This window comes from Lutjanus erythropterus, chromosome 10, assembly GCF_056507025.1.
Source record: "Lutjanus erythropterus isolate fLutEry1 chromosome 10, fLutEry1.hap2, whole genome shotgun sequence".
NCBI lineage: Eukaryota > Metazoa > Chordata > Actinopteri > Lutjaniformes > Lutjanidae > Lutjanus > Lutjanus erythropterus.
The window spans coordinates 37,888,482-37,909,467 of NC_139326.1; the positions used below are offsets into that span (position 1 = coordinate 37,888,482).

General features: G+C 40.6%; 2 protein-coding genes across 2 annotated transcripts; both read left to right on the forward strand.

Annotated features, from left to right (window-relative positions):
- Window positions 1–1,579, forward strand: LOC146320819 (C-X-C motif chemokine 10-like). Its single transcript, XM_084729640.1, has 4 exons — window positions 1–662; window positions 841–973; window positions 1,059–1,145; window positions 1,265–1,579. The coding sequence occupies exons 1-4, from the start codon at window positions 608–610 to the stop codon at window positions 1,338–1,340; spliced, it is 351 nt and encodes a 116-aa protein (XP_084585766.1). The 5' UTR covers window positions 1–607; the 3' UTR covers window positions 1,341–1,579.
- A 16,419-nt stretch (window positions 1,580–17,998) lies between these two features.
- Window positions 17,999–19,722, forward strand: LOC146320820 (C-X-C motif chemokine 10-like). The gene is made up of 3 exons (XM_084729641.1): window positions 17,999–19,220; window positions 19,399–19,531; window positions 19,617–19,722. The coding sequence occupies exons 1-3, from the start codon at window positions 19,166–19,168 to the stop codon at window positions 19,705–19,707; spliced, it is 279 nt and encodes a 92-aa protein (XP_084585767.1). The 5' UTR covers window positions 17,999–19,165; the 3' UTR covers window positions 19,708–19,722.
- The last annotated feature ends 1,264 nt before the right edge of the window (window positions 19,723–20,986 follow it).

The window sequence follows — 20,986 nt, forward strand, 5'->3', positions numbered from 1 at the left end:
TGTTAAGATTATTACACAGCATTTTGGAACCATGCTACAAATACACAAACACACTAAATTCCACAGAATGACAGCGGAAGTGTTTCCAGAGGAAACTAAAAATGACTAAACATGGCTTGAACACATGTTGTTTGTTTGTGACTCACAAAGTTAATGTTTTGTCTATGCAACAGCTGTAACTGTATTTGTTTCAGTAGCTTACACTTTCAGTTATTTGTTTCAGTACCTTTATCTGTTTCAGTAATTATATTGTCTCACTTTGATTTGCAATGACAAGACTGTCTTGTTTTACGTGAGTATAATAAATGAATTAATATAATTTATTGTTTTCTTGTAACAATATTACAAAGCAGCCATTCTGTAGATTGAAATGAGTCTCTGAGCTGAAGCTTCTGCAGAAGAAATGTGTTTCTGAGAAACAGGCTTGTTGGAGGAAAAGGGAAGGAGAGGGAAAGTGAAAGCATTTTTCCAGAGTGCACAGCAGCCCTGTGTGGGTGTTCCTCCAGTGTATAAAAGAGAGTGATCCTGTGAGCTGGACATCATCAGGAGTCCAGACTGAAGACAGACACAGAGGAGTGTGATCCAGAACCTGTCTACAGACACAACTATGAACTCAGCTGTCATCGCCTTCCTCACCTGCCTGCTTGTCTTCAGTGTACAAGGTACTGTGTCCTGTCATGATCTTGTCCTTCTGGTCCACTCTCAATATAAATATACTCATCTTTCCTCTTACTGTATGTTAATATGACTGTAAATGCTGCGTGTTGCATTTAAGAACCAACATAAATTGATTTCAGAGATGATCAGCAGATAATAAGGTTGTGTCTTTTCCTCCTTCAGGACAACAGAACCACACCTCAAATAAGTGCAAGTGTTCAAACGGTTACATCAGCGGCAGGATCTCACCACAGCACATCAAGGCAAGACCAGTCGTCCATGATCCCAGTGTCTTCTGTCAACGTGTAGAGATCATGTGAGTAAATGAGCTGAATGAAGCCACGTTTCCTGACACGTCATTGGTCGGCTTCTCTCTAACAAACCTCTTTCTTCTCTCTCAGAATCACAATGGCGTCAAATAAGGAGAAATGTGTGAATCCACAGTCACCACTGGGACAGCTCATTCTGAAGAACAGGAGCAAGAGCAGGTAAGATCAGCTGGACAGCACAACATAATAGTCATCCTCCGGCTCTGCACTGAGAAATATTACTGAGAATGTTTCACATCTCTGCTGCTTTTTACTAAAAGTTTTGTTTGTTGATTCAGGCAGGAGAAGAGCAGAGCTGTGACCACGACGACAGCTTCAAGCTCAACGAGTCTCCACACGACACACAGGTTGTAGGATGTGTGAAGGCTGTAGAGGGTAGAACTGCACTGAGGAGGATGGACGTGGAACACTGCTGTTGTTCTAGGAGCTGCTCATCATCATTTTCTATGTAAATACCAGTGTAGAAATGTGATCAAACTGCTGGCAATGGCCAGTCTTTTGTTTGTGTCTTCTCTCAACGTAATGCTGTTCACATGTACATAAGTTATTTATTTGTATATATTTTATAAGTATCAGAAATAAAACACATTTGACTGGACTCTCTGTGCTTTGTTTCACCTCATACATGTTTAAGGCAAGTCCTTTTAACATTTAATCAGCAGCTGTAATAACAATTGTATATAACTTAATTTGCTTTTTGACTCATTAGAATTCAAAGCCAACATGTCCAGAATGTAGCCCTGTGATAAACTAGCGACTTGTCCAGGGTGTACCCCACCTCTCACCCAACGTCAGCTGGGATAGGCGGTTTCCAGAAAATGAATGAATGTCCAGAATGTAATTTTGACTAGAAGTGATTCTGATTAAAGATATCTCTAATTTCTCACTAAAGTTAAAGTTTGATATTAACAGTTAATGTCCTACTAGTGGAAATGTTCATTGCAGACATTACAACTAGTCAGCTTTCACAGTTTGGTTCTATTTAAACTCAGATATCCATAATGACATAATTAGAATTATGTATAATTACATAACACATTCATAATGCCAGTTGGCTGCAAGCTTCACTGATTTAATCCAAGTCCTTTCCTGCAAGGTGCACAGTGTAAACTACAGTTAACAGTCTTGATTCACTTCTTGAGGGCTGATGGGTAAATTGACAATAATTTCTCTCATGGAACACTAGAACTATTCACCGCAGCACAGCACAGAAAAGAGGAGATTTCTGTGGCGTTTCACTCAGTCACAGTTACAGCTGTTGGGAGAAATCATTTAAAGCACATTAATAATGTCTGTGTGAATCCAATCCCACTACAGAGCCAGAAATAGTGAGATTTCTTTGCATCCATGAGCTCCAAGACACAGAGTGCAGTCCAAAAACCACATTTAATACTGACGGTGCAAAGAGAACATTTGGATGAGATGTGACAGGTGAGAACTAAAGCCTGACCAAAAATACCAACATAGAACATAAAGACCAAAAAGGTAACAGACTTGTCCTGACAGTCCAGAGGTCGAGAGGAGGCAAGCTTTGCTTTTTGGCACAGAGACTATGGAAGCAAAGAAAAGCTGGAGATTTATCGGACATTTAGTCCAACAGTGTGTTAGAGTCATCACAGGTAAAGAGAAAAGATGTGGTCCCTTGGCAGAAAAATACTATTTGTCTTGTAAGTTTGTGATTTTATACTCTCAGAGAAGTTCCGATTTTTCTTTTCTGGCACATTCATGACTTGATATTTTCTCATTCAACATCTGATTTTGTTTTCATGAAAATTCTAGCTTTGTTTTGCAAAACAAAATTAAAAATGACTCCTTATAGTAATACAGAATGCCTGAAAGCTTCACTGCAGTCAGAATATATTCCATTTTCTCTTGAGTTGTCACCTGTCTTCTGTATTTTGTGTTTTTCTTTGCATTTTTACAGCCATTTCCACCAAGAATTGATGCATTTATAAAGAAAAACAAGAAGTGAAGTGGACAGACACCCAGACCCCCACTTAATGCATCTGCACCAATGTTGAAAACAAACGTAGTAAAGCAAAGCATGCAGTCATGATGTGGTGCAATTCACCAAAGAGGTCTTTACTGAGAAACCACTTCATTACGACATCAGATTCCTTAAAGTCTTTTCTTGCTCAGACGTTTGGAATCCCGACAAAAGAGACAAACAGGAACCAGAGGTTTATTTCCTTGAAAAAGGCCAGTGTTTGTGATGAAAATACTTTATCACGTGAAAACAAAAGTAATGTTGCAGCATGATGTTCTGCAAAAGGAGAGTGACATTACCATGTGACTGTCCAAACATTGTTCCTCTGCACTCTCCTCCAAGTCATGGAGAAACAGTGATGTTCCTCAAACTGATTATGATGAAATTAAACTCTGGATTTACTTTCTTTTGTTCATGCAGTGCTTTCATGTGCATGTCAGGCATTAGTGCAGATTTACTATAAGACTATCTCACATGAAACAAACTACTTCAGCAGTCAGTTTTAGAGCTTTTACCTGCTAGCAGCACAGAGAACAGCAAGAAGCTTTCTGATCAGCTGTGTGGCGGCTGTTAGAGGCTGTGACATCACTGTATGGACACCAATGGGAGTCGCACGTTCAGTCCTCGTGCATGTTTAGCTATATTTATCTTTTCCTGTTGATCAAGTCCTGTTTGAAGTGGGGATTTCCCACAGATCCAGGGAAGAAAGTCAGAAATGAAACTAAAAGACCTGCAACTATTCAGCCAGGGTCATTTGTAATTTTGAATGTCTTTTTGCTGCAGTTTCCCCTCTCTCCTCAATGTGTGTGTGTGTGTGTGTGTGTGTGTGTGTGTGTGTGTGTGATCTCCCTCTCTCCTGAATGAGTGAGTGAATTGAGGACAAGTGGTGCCTGATTGCTGCAGCACAATTGGTCAGGGGGCGGGGCCTATCTGAACCTCCAGCCTTTCTCCCTTTTTCTCCCTCTAAAGAAAAATAAAACTGCTCCTTTTAACTTGGCTTACTTGGTGTTGCTGGCTTTTCCTGGAGTGGGAAGACTGGTTGAGGGACTGTTCATGTTTTGTCAAGGGTTCCCCTAGACCGGTGCATAAAATTAGCTTTTCCTGTTGAGCAAGTCCTGTTTGACGTGGGGATTTCCCACAAATCACAGAGATCCAGGGAAGACACTCAGAAATGAAACTAAAAGACCTGCAACTATTCAGCCTGATCAGCATAAATGAGATGTTTCATCACTCACTTGGTTAAACAGAGGAAAAATTCACCTGCACTTAGTTTGAAGCCACTTTCACCAATATGAGAAACATGACTCTATCAGTATGTATGTATATTACTACATCATTTCTTTCTTTAGATATATACAATACTATACTGTAAGGGCCCTATCTCACAAAGCCGTTGTGCCACTGGTGCAAGTGGTTTTGCTATCTTACACCGGCGAAAGTGCCATTTTTGCAATGTGTGTAAGACAATGCAAAAATTAAGGCCTGGCCCGGCACGTTTCCTATCTTGTGATTGGTGCATTGGAGTAAAAACCACTTGTGCTTGTGAGCAGCTAAAACCTGGTCAAAGCGCAAAGTCTGTGCTTTTTTATCACAAGATAGCACGCATAGGCGGGCTTTAAATTTTCATCACTCACCAATTTCCCAAATTACTATTGATCTGTCTGCTCTAAGTATTAAGGGCCAACTGTAACCTCAACTACAACTGTAACTGTAACTATAATTAAAATCATAAAGTTGTGGTCCAGACTCTGAGATCCACTTGAGTTAGAAAGAGTTTTAAAACAATATTTTTATAGATATAGTTCTGTCATTTTGGCATACCAGTTTAATTACCATAATTTTATATATAACAGAGGCCTCTGACAGGTGTTTTTAGATGTTTTAATAAGGATCCTGTAGCCTAAATGAGAATCTGTGAACAAACTTTCAAACTGTTTCAAATATGAGTATTTTTGCAGTAAGATGATGTGCTGCTCTGTTTCATATGAAGAGTGCTGTGGTTTTGATGAGTGTGGAGGAACAGTGATGCTCTGTGTTACCTGCTCTCACAGTGACATGACGTCTCTGTGGGTCAGACTCGTGTCTCTGTTCTCTGCTGTCAGACACGTTTTACATTAATGATCTGCAGCAGCGTTTCTCATCTCTCTTATAAAACACAAACTCATTCTACGCTTGTGTGTTATGAAAGTTTGGTGGTGTGACGCGGTACAATGTCACTTCTGTCGTCTCTTTTGAGAAAATGAGGAGGAGACACCAGCCTTTAAACGATACAGGCCGTCTGAACCGATGCACTCGTGTCTTACACATTAATATACAATGTATCAGATGCATGAGTGAATTGTTACATCCCTATATCACAGTGAAGTTGACCTTTGACCTTTTGGATATAAAACATCATCATCACTTTATCATCTGGTCTTTATATTTGTGTGAATTTCTGCCATAATTAGCATCTGAAATCATAACTTATGACCACAAATGTGTTTAGTGAGGTCACTGTGACCTTTAACTTCCAAAGTGTAATCAGATCATCTATGAGTCTATGCGAACATTTTGACATATCAGGTTCACAAGAATGGGATGACCTGAAAATATAGTGCCTTCAGCCACAGCTGTCGCCGGCATGGAGCCATGAAAAAGGTTTTTCAAGGTTTTATCATTAATGTGCATAAAAATAATAGGCTGATCAATCCAGTGGTATTTGAGATTGGCTGTGGACGAGCTGTAGGTCCGTTGTTCACTCACATTTACATGTATGTACACACACATGCAGACTCATGCGTGGTGGGGATAATAACACCTTAAGAATGAAGAGCTGCCCAGGCTGTCAGACAACCAACCAGCACCGTGTTACAGTTACAGAGTGATTAAAGTTACCAGCCAAGATTAAAAAATGGTGTTCACCCGGTTTGAATGTGGTTATGGTTTCATCTGAACAACAGACGCAACTCGTGACTCACCAGGTAAACTGGCACATCTGACATTTGGCAGAATGGCCAGAGTGCCAGTCCCAGCCTTATAAAAACTCAGCATCCAATCTGCTCAAGCATGTGGATGTAAAATTTAAAATTACCAACAACACATTATCCTGTGACAAGTTGCTAATTTAGTATTCATGTGTATTTTGCACCCACAGAGCTCCCTGACAATAAATTCTTTCAACACAATGTTTAATATCATAGAGCTTTTAACTGAGGTATCATTTGATTCACTGAGACAGAAATCGACAACCCCTCTTCCAAAAAGGTGGGACATTGTGTAAAACATAATTAAAAACAGAATACAATGATTTGCAAAAACGTATCGGCTTATATTCAGAATGCAGTACAAAGACAAGATATTAAATGTTCATCTGATTAACTTTATTGATTTTTGAAAATATACACTCATTCTGAATTTGATGGCTGCAAAACATTCCAAACACTGGAGCTTGCTTTGCAAGGAAGCTCAATTCATGAGATCAGGTGAGAATCCATCTTGCCAGGCTTCAACTTATCCATTTGTGTACATAGTAAAAGTTGGTGCAGCCAATCAGCGTCCTAGGAGGGACTACTGGCAGCTGCAGGTGTGGTTTAAGGTGTGATGACAACGAGAAGCATCCATGACCGGCTTCTGCAAGAGTTTGATCTGACTGCTTAGCCCATGTTACATGTGATAGACAGATGGTTTGTCCAGTCACCTGCCACGTGTCTTGAAAGTGCCTGCCCTTTTCCAACCAGTTTCTAAGGACGACTTCCCAGGTGGTTCTGTGTAGCAAATCCGCTGTCATGTCAGGTTACATGTTTACCACTGTGATCTATCACCTTTTCTTAACAACACCCAGTATGCACTTGGAAACTGAGGATACTAAAGGGCTTTTCACACTACATATTCTTAGCCCTGGGCTGGTGAGTATCTCTGATGATCATGAAGGGACTCAGATTTCCACTCAAATTACAGTAACTTCCTGCTTCGTGAGAAGACATCAAAACTTTTGATCACAAACTAGTCTACAAGGCACATCAATTTTGAAGTCAATCTAATCACAATTTTTTTTTTTTGTACATCTGGACATGATACATGTGCTGACTGATTTCTGTACATGTTGATGAAATACTGTGGGGGCTGCTTCATTGAAATATTGCAGGGGGCACGATGGAGCCATTTTGGAAAACTGAATAAATATTGTCCTGCAGTTGTATTTAGGCCGGGTATCTTATCGGACATGTTTGGGGCAGATTCAACCATGAAGCGCAAAGTTAACAAGATAATTATACTCTCTGTCCGTGTTAACTGCTGACTGGAGGAGAAAAATGAGTCCAGCTACATCATGCTGATTTGCTTCTCCATGAACACTTTTATTGTGCCTGAGACGGACCGATGAGCCACCTCCAAGCAGGATGCAAGGACGTCTCAGCAACCATGGCCACACCTTGACCAGTGTCCTTTTTAAAAGTCTCTTTAAGTTCAGCTCTCAGTACTTCTGCCTCAAACGGAATCTCTGTGCTTTGAAATCTAGTTTCTCTCTGTCACTGTTTGTACTCTCAGGTATCTGCTTTATTACACACAGTTATCAACTGTCAGTCCATGCTCACTCACGATTGCCTCAATAAACTGTTGCGTGCATGAAGCACGTCCTGCTCATCTGGTAGGAGGGGCTCAGGACACAGAAAAACAAAACAGATGAGACTCAACAATTTTATATTTTATAGGCTATAGACTACATATTTATTGGAACTATCACAAGGTCTTGTCTATATTTTAGCCAATGATCTACAGTTCAGTCAGATAACTCACGTTTAAGAATGTTTACTGGCGTCTAGGCTCCAGCCTTTGCACAAGGTCTGCTTCTGGCACGGTTTATTTGGGAACTGTTCTTCACATGCCAAACAACTCCTCACACAGAAGCAAAGCTGCCACTGTGTTACACCAGAGACGCACTGCTATATCTCTGGTCCACAGGAGCGATCCCACCTGTTGATCTCCCTGAGGCTGTGGAAGTACAACCGACAAGACGCAGACAGCGGAGGAGAGGCAGAAGAGGGGTTCAATGACGTCAAGCTGGTCTCCCCAGTTCAGCCCAGTGTTGGCTTTGGGAGCTACCACCTCTGTGAGGTCCATCAGCTCTGGAGCCACTGTGGTGGACGTCATAATTGGGTTGCTGCTGGACAAATTTGTCAGACGAGCCAGTCAGTGACACAACACTTTGAGGGAGAACCAGCTACTCGTCCATGGACTCAACGGCAGCTTGGGCATGTTTGAGACCAAGATACAATACATACATCTGGTGAGTATCTCTGCTCCATGGTTTATTGCTACTATTGTCAGTCAGCTTGGGAGGTTCAGAACTTCTGTTTGTAGCAAGAAGAGGCTTCTGAATGGCAAGTAGGGTAGTGTCAGGCCCTTTTAAATGGGGAAGGTCTCTCCCCTGTCTGATGCTGACACGCAGAGCATTCCCAATGTGAGACACAAAACAGATGTTATGTCAGAGAACTAAGCTTGCTCGTCTGATACTCACTGCCATGTAGGTGATAGGGAGGAATGAAGACCAGTCCCTCCAGTCGAATCATGAGCAGTCTGTTTTTAGGCATTTTTGTGCACAGCACACAGCGAGTCTGAGGCAATTTTCCCTATGGGGACAATAAAGTTTATCATATTGTAAATGTATTTCCATTTTCTAGGTCAAAACACTGCCAAACCACGCTGTTTACAAGCTGTCATCTGCCTGGTTTGCTGATAAAACATCCAGGGTAGGGTGGGCCATACACACTTGGCAAGAGAGGCTGCTGTCTGATGGGACCACAGCCCTGACTAGTAATACTTTGCTGACTTTTTGGTGCCGACTAGTGAGGGTGGCAATGTTCAGTTGCACATCATGCACATCCCTGGTGAAGGCCAGAAATGCTGTTACATTCATGACATGCAAAAGCCACAACCACACATCTGAGCAACAGCCTTCATCTAAGACCACGGTGTCTTTTAAATTTCATGGAATTAGCTAATACTAGTGAGTGTGATACACATGAATGACCATGATATATGATGCGTATAACAAAGATAAGGTGGCCTAGCATAGAGAAAATGATCTATTTTTATACGCGTCTCTGATGCAAAACAGCTTGTCCTGTATCAGAGATGCTTGCATAAGCAAACCATCAAGGTTTATACCAAAAAATTCCAAGCATGTAGACAGGCCTATATGTTCTCTCTTAAACTGGAGATGTGAGCTGACAGGAACGAGGGAAATACAACCACTAAAGTTCATCCAAAAGATGAAGAGCAGTCAAAGGGAGGTTTGCTGGTGTTGTACAGAATCCAACATAGTGCCTCTGACAAAGTGTCAAAGACGTTAGGGCTACTGTCAACAGAATGTCAATTTAACAGAGAACTTTGAGTGCCATTTCACGCCGGTTGAGTGAGGTCAGAGATTAGAGCTGAACAGTTGATGAAATTTTTATTGAAATTGCAATATGGCCTATGGCAATTTACTAATTGCATGAGGTGCATTTTGTGTTGAATACACACACAACATATTTTACAGTCTTAGGGAAAAAAAACTCCTTGCACAAATAACACCATAATGATATGAAAATGAGAATAACGATGTAAAATTTGCATTTTTCAAAACCGTTCGGCCCTATTGGAGATAATAGCTTAATTGGTGCCTCACTCCTCCCTGTGTTACGGATAAACTTGCATATGGTGTCTCTGAAGACACCGAAGGCAACAACAAACTCTGCCTTAGTTGCCAAAGAACTACAGAACAGTCCCCACAATCCTCAAATCTTTGTTTGCAGGTTAGGAACTGCATAACAGGATTTTCACCTGATTATTTGTTTATTTTATTTATTTATTTATTTAGTTACCCCAATAAAAATTATAATATAATATAATATAATATAATAGATTAATACATAAAACATTACTAGTTTTCCTTCAACCCTTCTTTATATTTCTATAATATATACAATAAGAACAGAACAGGAACCAGGAATTGCAGTTGTGTCTGTGTGTGTGTGTGTGTGTGTGTGTGTGTGTGTGCACCTGTGTGAGTGCACCTGTGTGTGTGTGTGTGTGTGTGTGTGTGTGTGTGTGTGTGTGTGTGTGTATGCATGTGTGCGTGTGTGTGTGTGTGTGTATATGCATGTGTGTGCGTGTGTGTGTGCATGTGTGTGCGCATGTGTGTGTGTGTGCGTGTGTCTGTGTGTGTGTGTGTGTGTGTGTGTGTGTGTATATGCATGTGTGTGGGTGTGTGTGTGCATGTGTGTGCGCATGTGTGTGTGTGTGTGCGTGTGTCTGTGTGCACCTGTGTGTGTGTGTGTGTGTGTGTGTGTGTGTGTGCATGTGTCATGACCAGTCACAAGGCTTTATTTAAACATTAATAAAAAATACTGAATACAAACATTAAAAAAGAATGTTCAGAAAATGGAACAGGAAATGATTCCATGGAATAGATCTGTGATGTCATCACTGGAATGTGATGACATCACAACATCAATAGATAGGAGTACAGTTAGTGCTTACTGTGATGACATCATTGGAATGTGATGTCATCACAGTGTGATGTCATCAAAGGAATGCAATGACTACATATAAAGTACACAAGTGCCTATACAGAGAAACACTACAGTAATACAGTAGTACAGCAGTACGAGAGTAATAGAGTAAGAGTAAGTAGAGAATTTCATTTAGAGTGATATTAACGATCAATCACAATGAATCATATAGACAACAGTGACCTGAAATTCATGAGTGCGACTGAAATCAAGAATGAAATCATCACTGCGAGGAAAATTCATAAAAAAATGAATGACCAACTGATGGAGCTTAAAGTAAAGGCCTCCAAACATCTGGTAGCTGAAAATAGGTGTTTGAAAAAAGAACGTGAGTGTGAAACGCTAAGCATGATAGTCTGTAATAAGGACTCAGCCATTGAGAAATTGAAAGAAGAATTACGCGATATGTGTGATAAGTTTGAGAATGAAAGGGACCAGAGAGTTGTTTTAGAGAAGAGAATTGCGGAAATGTCGGACAAATACCGGAAACTTGAACACGCAAAAAACATTGAGACGATTAAGAAAAATGAGTTCTTTAACTTGGCCTACCCAAATAATGAGCACCTGACTGAGGATGAAAAGAGGACTTTGCCTGAACTGGTGAGCGATCTGAAACTGTATTTAAACAATGCTTACAACAAAATAAATGACCAGTTTCGGGAGTTGCGACAGATTAACAGTGAACTCACTGAGACAAAGGGGAAGCTTCTAGATATCACAGAAACTGCAAATCACCAGACCTCACAAGCTGAAACCTATAAACAAAAATATGAAGAGTATGTAGAAAAGTATAAGGAGACATTTCGTGAAGCTACAAAATACCGAACTGATGCTTACCATGATAAGAGAAACTCTGAAGTGCTGAAAAAGGACTTTAACACTTTAATGGACGTGTTAGACAATACAACAAATTCACTTAACAAACTGAAAGAGGAGAAACAAACGCTAATACAACTTATTTCTCTGAAAGAACATGAAATAGAAAAACTCAAAAAAAGGAACAGAGAAATCACCACAGAGACTGAGGCCAAAGACAAGGAAATAGTCGATCTTAAGAGTTTGGTTAGTGAGTTCGAGGACAAAATCAGACTGCTAGAGCTCCCGGCCACAGCCCAAAGGGTAGAGAAAGATCTCATCCTTGACAATTTGTTCAGGGCACAGGAGCAAATACATCTGACGGATAAAACAGTTCAACAACTGAAAGATGAAATCAGAGATCAGAGTGGTGAAATCAAGCTGTCTACCATCGTAAATGAAGGTAATTCTGTAAGAACACAGGGGATTCAAACTTCTATTGTTGAGGAACTACCCATTACGAAGGAAGAATTGCCTGAGATGGCACCAGAAGACAATGTGTTGGAAGAGCCCCTGGTCAACATGGAGGAGCTAACGAGCCTCAAAAATGATTTCCAGTCTGCAAAAGAACAAATAGTCAAATACATGGATGACATCCAGTTTCTCAAGCAAGAGAACAAGACACTCAAGCATGACCTTTACATCTCAGACAAGAGGCGAGAGAAAATTAGGAATAGAATAAGAAGGGATCCCTCCAATCTCCAGATGATGGACATTCAAAGTCAAGAAATCGCTCAGACAAGATGTCTTCTGAAGGAAAAGGACAGGAAGATTGAGGACCTGATGGAGATGTTGGGCTGGCTGCCGAATGAAACAGTAGTGAAGTTCCAAATGTATAAATGGGATATAAGAGACCTAAACAAAAAGTTGATATCATCAAATGCATGTGCCAAGGCTTACAATGACTTGTTCAACAAGGAGAGGGAGACAAACAAATTGCTGACAGAAGAGCTGAGGAAGCTCAAGTTGGAGAATGGAGACCTAACAAGGTACAACTGCCTGCCACCTATTCAAACTAAGGCCAAGTCTCTCCCTGAGGACACGTCAAAAGACAAGTCTCAGCAACAGACTGCACCCAAATCAAAGCCTGACTCTCCCCCCAGTGAGCTCAATTGTCATGCAGTTCAAATCATGCCACAGCCACCTCCAACAAAGAAAAAATCACAGAAAATTGAATCTAAACCTCCTGAAGACACTTTGAATTCATCAAAGGTAGGTGAGGAAATCTGCAAGGAGGAGGAGAAGAGCGACACGCTAGCAAATGAGCCGAGGAGTGTCAAGATGTCAGCAGACTTACCAAGGTACACACGCTTGCCTCCTATTCAAACCAAGGCCAAGTCGCTCGCTGACGGCGTGCCAAAAGACAAGTGTGAGTCTGGGCACACATCAAGGCACAGACGGTTCCCACTCACATCTGCCACGTCCCGTCCAGCGTCTGCACAGGAATCAAAGCCTGACTTTCCCCCCAGTGAGTTTAATCGTGCAATCAAATCAAAATCAAATCAAATCATGCCACAGCCACCTCCAACAAAAAAAATGGAAGTTAAGTCTGCTAGACGCAGTTTGAAACGGTCAGCCCAAATTAAAAATCGTGACCATCCTGTGAAGGTATCAACATCTTGAAATAGTAACAAAAACGTTCAACAGTTCCTGACCTCTCACAGACATGTCACAGCTGCAGATCCATGTCCATGTGGCTGCGACTTTTCTGCGTGCAAGTTAGGCTAATTGGCAAATCTGAATTGCCACATTTCTGTTTTGCTGACTGTATTAAGAGTTTTGAAGGAAGTGATTCGGGTTCTGGCTTATGCCTGTTAGCAATCAACAATGTCTTAGTAGTAAGTTTAGCTTAACCATTATCCTTTCAAGACAACAGTCATTTTTATCATTTACTAACAGAGGATCAGTTTCAACTTCTTCACCAGATAACCGACTCACTGAGCCCTGCTGTTCACAGACTCATGTCGTCACAGAATGATGAAAAAAGTTCAAATAGTGCCTGACTTTTTTATTTCAACCACAATAGTCTGTTTGGCGCCTCCAAAATGTTGTGACCCATAGAATGAATGATTTGCTGTTATCACCAGTAAATCTGACCTGCACAAATAATGGTACAGCTGCATAACAGCATCATAACTGGTTAAAGTTGATTAATATTTCTTGTGATGTCCCATGATGTTTAGGAGTCTGTTCATGCTGGTAGAAGCAAAGAATCATAACATCACTTCTGGCTTTGGGTCTTTGCTCCTGTCATTTGCTCCTGAAATACACAGCATGAATAGATCTTCATGATGGGCTGTCTGAGGGGCAGGGGTGAAAAAAACAAAAAGCACAACTTGGACATGGTGGGGAAAATTGTTATGCATTGAAAGTAAAACACTACCAGTCCCTGGTTTAGATTAAAATTCTGTTTTACAACTACTACCACAACTCAGTAATAAAAACACTCAGGGAAATATTTAAAGGTACATAGAGGAAAAATGATTTTCTAGTACACCCTTAAAAAAATGTTATTTTTTGACACAATAAATCATCACAATACAGTAACATCAGTTTTACCTGTCTTTTGGCTCTGCTGCTCCTCGGACTCTGATGTCTTCTCAGTAGGACAAAAAGAGATCGTGTCTGGTGGGGACAGAGGGCTGATGGCAATCGATGGCACATAAATGTGTCATCACATTTATTGTGTCATCAAAATAACATGTTTTGTGTCAGTTTCTGCAAAAAATGTTTTGCATGCTGCATCTTATTCTACACACCCAAATGTGTTAACTGGTCAATCACATTATGTATCTGCCATCAGGCCTCTGTCCCCACCAGAGACGATCTCTTTTTGTCCTACTGAGAAGACATCAGAGTCCGAGGAGCAGCAGAGCCAAAGTACAGGTAGAACTGATGATTCATTTAAAGCCCTGTACTGTTAGGAACTACGTCAAAAGCAGAATCTACCAGTATTTCGACTTGGCCTGCCTGCATTCAGACTTAATAAGCGGATAGCATGATGGTGGGAAGCAGGGTCACTTTCTTTGGCTTATGGCAGCTCAACGTAGGAGTCTAGCTAATGCAGCACGGTGGCACAGTGGTTAACACTGCTGCCTCACAGCAAGAAGGTCCTGGGTTGGAATTTTCCAGACGCCTCGGCGGTTGGGGAGTTTGCGGCTGAGGCAGGGCCTTTCTGTGCGGAGTTTGCGTGTTCTCCTCGTGTTTGTGTGGGTTCTCTCCGGGTGCTCCGGCTTTCTCCCACAGTCCAAAAAAAAAGGTACTAAAGTGACTTCTGGCGCCATTTTTGTGAGAGGATTACAATTCCGTGGCTAAAAACGACAAACTGGGGTGACGTAGATCAACACAGACGGGCTGAATTTGATCATAACTGACTGGTTTTGAGTCTGAAGAGGTTGAAGATGTGTATTCTTCTGCATACGACGGCCTTTCTGTTCGGAGTTTGCGTGTTCTCCTCGTGTTTGTGTGGGTTCTCTCCGGGTGCTCCGGCTTTGTCCCACAGTCCAAAAAAAAGGTACTAAAGTGACTTCTGGCGCCATTTTTGTGAGAGGATTACAATTCCGTGGCTAAAAACGACAAACTGGGGTGACGTTGATCATAACTAACATTAATAGATATGGATACCAGTACTTGTTTTGAGTCTGAAGAGGTTGAAGATGTGTATTCTTCTGCATACGACGGACCACAAGCTCATAATTATGAGCCTCCAAGGTGTCAAAGAGACCATGAGCAGAACAGAGTTAGGAGAAATAACTTACTCTGATAACCTTTACCTGCAGCGCAGCCCTCTTGATGTGATACCAACAAAGTTTTTACTTAAAGTAATGGATTTTACTGGGCCCCATTTGCTTTCTGTTTTCAACAGTTCCCTATCTACGGGTTGCGTCCCTGATCATTTTAAATCTGCATGTGTGAACCCGCTTTTAAAAAAAAGTGGTCTGGAACCTTCCCTCCCTGAAAATTACAGACCGTTACCCAAGTTGCCACTTATTTCAAACCTTTTAGAGAAAATAGTGTACAAGCAATTTCTATCAGCACTGGAAAATAATAACACTTTTGAAAAATTTCAATCTGGTTTCCGGAAGTTCCACAGCACCAAAACAGCCCTGCTTAAGGTCACAAATGACCTTTTAATGGCTGCTGACGATGGCAAATGCACAGTTCTTGTTCTCCTGGATCTTAGCTCGGCCTTTGACACAATCGACCACAACATCGTCCTCGACAGACTGAGGCGCTGGGCAGGGATTTCTGGTACAGCACTGCAGTGGTTTTCATCTTATCTATCAAACAGGAAATTCTGCGTCTCTGTTAATAACTATGGGTCATCCTTTGTGTGTGTTAAATATGGTGTGCCTCAAGGGTCAGTCTTGGGGCCAGTCTTATTTTCTTTATACATGCTTCCTCTTGGGCATATTATACAAAAACATGGTGTGTCTTACCATTTTTATGCAGATGATTCACAAATGTACTTACCCCTGAGATCCTCTGACCCTAATATGTTTGATTCACTAAATGGCTGCCTGTGTGAAGTAAAGGATTGGATGTCACAAAATTTTCTCCAACTAAACTCTGACAAAACTGAAATCGTGTTGATTGGGCCCCAGCAAACGATCACACAAATCCCACCATTTGCTGGTCCCCTAACAGATCATATCAAGCCTGTTGCTAGGAATCTGGGAGTGTGGTTTGATGGAAACCTAAATTTTGAACATCATATGACAAAGCTTGTACAGTCATGTTTTTATCATCTAAGAAATATTTCCAAAATACGTTCTATACTATCTTTTCAAGACACAGAAACCATTTTACATGCTTTTATCTCATCATGCCTGGATTTCTGCAACAGCCTTTTTACCCGCTTGAACCAAAAATCTATTAACAGACTTCACAATGTTCAAAACTTTTAACCAGAACTAGGAAACATGATCATATCACTCCTGTTGTAGCGTCTCTACATTGGCTCCCTGTATGTTTTAGAATAGATTTTAAGATTTTACTGATGACTTTTAAAGCTCTCAATGGCCTCGCACCCCCGTATATCTCTGACCTGTTAGTACCTTACATACCAGGACGTCCCTGAGATCCTCAGGCAGAGGTCTCTTGTCTGTTCCACATGCCCGGCTGAAAACTAAAGGGGACAGGGCCTTTTTAGTCAGGGCCCCAAAGCTCTGGAACAATCTGCCTGAGGAAATTAGGTCAGCCAAGTCAGTGATCTCCTTTAAATCTCTTCTTAAGACATACTTTTATCAGAGAGCCTTTCCTGATTTTATCGAAGTTCGAACTGTTGTGTACTGTTTTCTTAAAAATGTTTTTACCTTCCTATTTTTGCTCTGTACCATTTTATTTGATCTGTTTTAGTTGTTGTGTGACACTTGATCCTGTCTGTTTTATTTTGTTGCCCTTGTGAAGCACTTTGTAATGTGAATTTTGAAAAGTGCTCTATAAATAAAGATTATTATTATTATTATTATTATTATTATTATTATTATTATTATTATATTGTTATGATCCCACCCTGGCTTACAGAACAGGATGTAAATGTCAATGTTTCTTCACTGTCACACTAAAATAAATAAAATAAATCAGCTGCTGACTCATTTACGTCAGCTCCCTCAGTTGCTGAACTTGCCAAACTAAACCAAGCTTAAGAAAACTAAAAAGTGAAAAAAAAAAAAAAAGTAATAATAATTAAATAAATAAAAAAAAAAAAAAACAGTAACTCTGCCAAGGTGTCTCTTTTGGGTCACTTTGCCGGTCCCAAGCCCGGATAAAGGAGGAGGGCTGGGAGCAGTTCCACCCTACATAACAGTCTTTTGATTAAATTTGATATTCAAACATTTAACAACAAAACAAAATTGATTTATGTAATGTGGGTCTACACAAAGCATTTATTCATGAAGTTATTTTGAGAAGTGATGACCTATTTCAATGGCAAACTTAAAAAAACAATCGACAGAAGAAAGTACAAAAGTTTGTAGTTCTAAACATATTTAGGGTGTTTTGTTAAGTTGAAAATTTTGAAATTAAACTCTGGATTTACTTTCTTTTGTTCATGCAGTGCTTTCATGTGCATGTCAGGCATTAATGCAGATTTACTATAAGACTATCTCACATGAAACAAACTACTTCAGCAGTCAGTTTTAGAGCTTTTACCTGCTAGCAGCACAGAGAACAGCAAGAAACTTTGTGATCAGCAGTGTGGCGGCTGTTAGAGGCTGTGACATCACTGTATGGACACCAATGGGAGTCGCACGTTCAGTCCTCGTGCATGTTTAGCTATATTTATCTTTTCCTGTTGATCAAGTCCTGTTTGACGTGGGGATTTCCCACAGATCCAGGGAAGAAAGTCAGAAATGAAACTAAAAGACCTGCAACTATTCAGCCAGGGTCATTTGTAATTTTGCATGTCTTTTTGCTGCAGTTTCCCCTCTCTCCTCAATGTGTGTGTTTGTGTGTGTCTGTGTGTGTGTGTGTGTGTGTGTGTGTGTGTGTGTGTGTGTGTGTGTGTGTGTGTGTGTGTGATCTCCCTCTCTCCTGAATGAGTGAGTGAATTGAGGACAAGTGGTGCCTGATTGCTGCAGCACGATTGGTCAGGGGGCGGGGCCTATCTGAACCTCCAGCCTTTCTCCCTTTTTCTCCCTCTAAAGAAAAATAAAACTGCTCCTTTTAACTTGGCTTACTTGGTGTTGCTGGCTTTTCCTGGAGTGGGAAGACTGGGGGAGGGACTGTTCATGTTGTGTCAAGGGTTCCCCTAGACCGGTGCATAAAATTAGCTTTTCCTGTTGAGCAAGTCCTGTTTGACGTGGGGATTTCCCACAAATCACAGAGATCCAGGAAAGACACTCAGAAATGAAACTAAAAGACCTGCAACTATTCAGCCTGATCAGCATAAATGAGATGTTTCATCACTCACTTGGTTAAACAGAGGAAAAATTCACCTGCACTTAGTTTAAAGCCACTTTCACCAATATGAGAAACATGACTCTATCAGTATGTATGTATATTACTACATCATTTCTTTCTTTAGATACATACAATACTATACTGTAAGTGTTGGAAGGTCATTAACAGCGAGAGACACAGAAAAACACAGTTATGAAAACTTAGTAACACTTTATAGTAAGGTACTTGTAATAAGTGTAAGTTAATAGGTAATGAGGCCCTTATAAGATGCTTAGGAACATTAATATGTGTTAAGATTATTACACAGCATTTTGGAACCATGCTACAAATACACAAACACACTAAATTCCACAGAATGACAGCGGAAGTGTTTCCAGAGGAAACTAAAAATGACTAAACATGGCTTGAACACATGTTGTTTGTTTGTGACTCACAAAGTTAATGTTTTGTCTATGCAACAGCTGTAACTGTATTTGTTTCAGTAACTTACACTTTCAGTTATTTGTTTCAGTACCTTTATCTGTTTCAGTAATTATATTGTCTCACTTTGATTTGCAATGACAAGACTGTCTTGTTTTACGTGAGTATAATAAATGAATTAATATAATTTATTGTTTTCTTGTAACAATATTACAAAGCAGCCATTCTGTAGATTGAAATGAGTCTCTGAGCTGAAGCTTCTGCAGAAGAAGTGTTTGTGTTTCTGAGAAGCAGGCTTGTTGGAGGAAAAGGGAAGGAGAGGGAAAGTGAAAGCATTTATCCAGAGTGCACAGCAGCCCTGTGTGGGTGTTCCTCCAGTGTATAAAAGAGAGTGATCCTGTGAGCTGGACATCATCAGGAGTCCAGACTGAAGACAGACACAGAGGAGTGTGATCCAGAACCTGTCTACAAACACAACTATGAACTCAGCTGTCATCGCCTTCCTCACCTGCCTGCTTGTCTTCAGTGTACAAGGTACTGTGTCCTGTCATGATCTTGTCCTTCTGGTCCACTCTCAATATAAATATACTCATCTTTCCTCTTACTGTATGTTAACATGACTGTAAATGCTGCGTGTTGCATTTAAGAACCAACATAAATTGATTTCACAGATGATCAGCAGATAATAAGGTTGTGTCTTTTCCTCCTTCAGGACAACAGAACCACACCTCAAATAAGTGCAAGTGTTCAAACGGTTACATCAGCGGCAGGATCTTACCACAGCACATCAAGGCAAGACCAGTCGTCCATGATCCCAGTGTCTTCTGTCAACGTGTAGAGATCATGTGAGTAAATGAGCTGAATGAAGCCACGTTTCCTGACACGTCATTGGTCGGCTTCTCTCTAACAAACCTCTTTCTTCTCTCTCAGAATCACAATGGCGTCAAATAAGGAGAAATGTGTGAATCCACAGTCACCACTGGGACAGCTCATTCTGAAGAACAGGAGCAAGAGCAGGTAAGATCAGCTGGACAACGCAACGTAATAGTCATCCTCAGACTCTGCACTGAGAAATATTACTGAGAATGTTTCACATCTCTGCTGCTTTTTACTAAAAGTTTTGTTTGTTGATTCAGGCAGGAGAAGAGCAGAGCTGTGACCATGACGACAGCTTCAAGCTCAACGAGTCTCCACACGACACCCAGGTTGTAGGATGTGTGAAGGCTGTAGAGGGTAGAACTGCACTGAGGAGGATGGACGTGGAACACTGCTGTTGTTCTAGGAGCTGCTCATCATCATTTTCTATGTAAATACCAGTGTAGAAATGTGATCAAACTGCGGGCAATGGCCAGTCTTTTGTTTGTGTCTTCTCTCAACTTAATGCTGTTCACATGTACATAAGTTATTTATTTGTATATATTTTATAAGTATCAGAAATAAAACACATTTGACTGGACTCTCTGTGCTTTGTTTCACCTCATACATGTTTAAGGCAAGTCCTTTTAACATTTAATCAGCAGCTGTAATAACAATTGTATATAACTTAATTTGCTTTTTGACTCATTAGAATTCAAAGCCAACATGTCCAGAATGTAATTCTGACTAGAAGTGATTCTGATTAAATATATCTACAATTAATTTCTCACTAATGTTTTAAGCTTGATATTAACAGTTAATGCCCTACTAGTGGAAATGTTCATTGCAGACATCTGTAACTTAATTACAACTAGTCAGCTTTCATAGTTTGGTTGTATTTAAACTCAGATATCCATAATTCCAAGCCAACACATTCATAATGTAATTTTGTCTAGTTGCAGGTCTAACCAACAATATCTACAACTCAGTTCTCACTAGTTAAATGTTAATTATTATTAGCAATTCAATTTTTACTAGTGGTAAAGCAGGATGCCGACAAATCGGTTCATCCCTCTATTATGAGCAGGCTAGACCACTGTAACACACTGTTCACTGGCCGACCACGGAGGCTGATGTGGAAACTGCAGCTCACTTAAAAGTCCACCAACAGGCTTTTAACAAGGAAGGGACAGTTCACCCAAAAATGAAAATTCAGTCATTATCTATTCACCTCATGCTGATTGAAGGTCAGGTTTAGTCTTTTAGCCCACAAAACACTGCTGGAATTGCACAGGAAAACAACGTTGCAGAATATCCCAAAGAATATACATGAATTGTGACCAGTTTTCAAACATAAAATGCTTCCATACTGCTCGTCTGGTGTAATTCAAGTCTGATTCAAATGATCAGCTCATCATCAAGCCCCTGCAGGAGCCTGATAATGA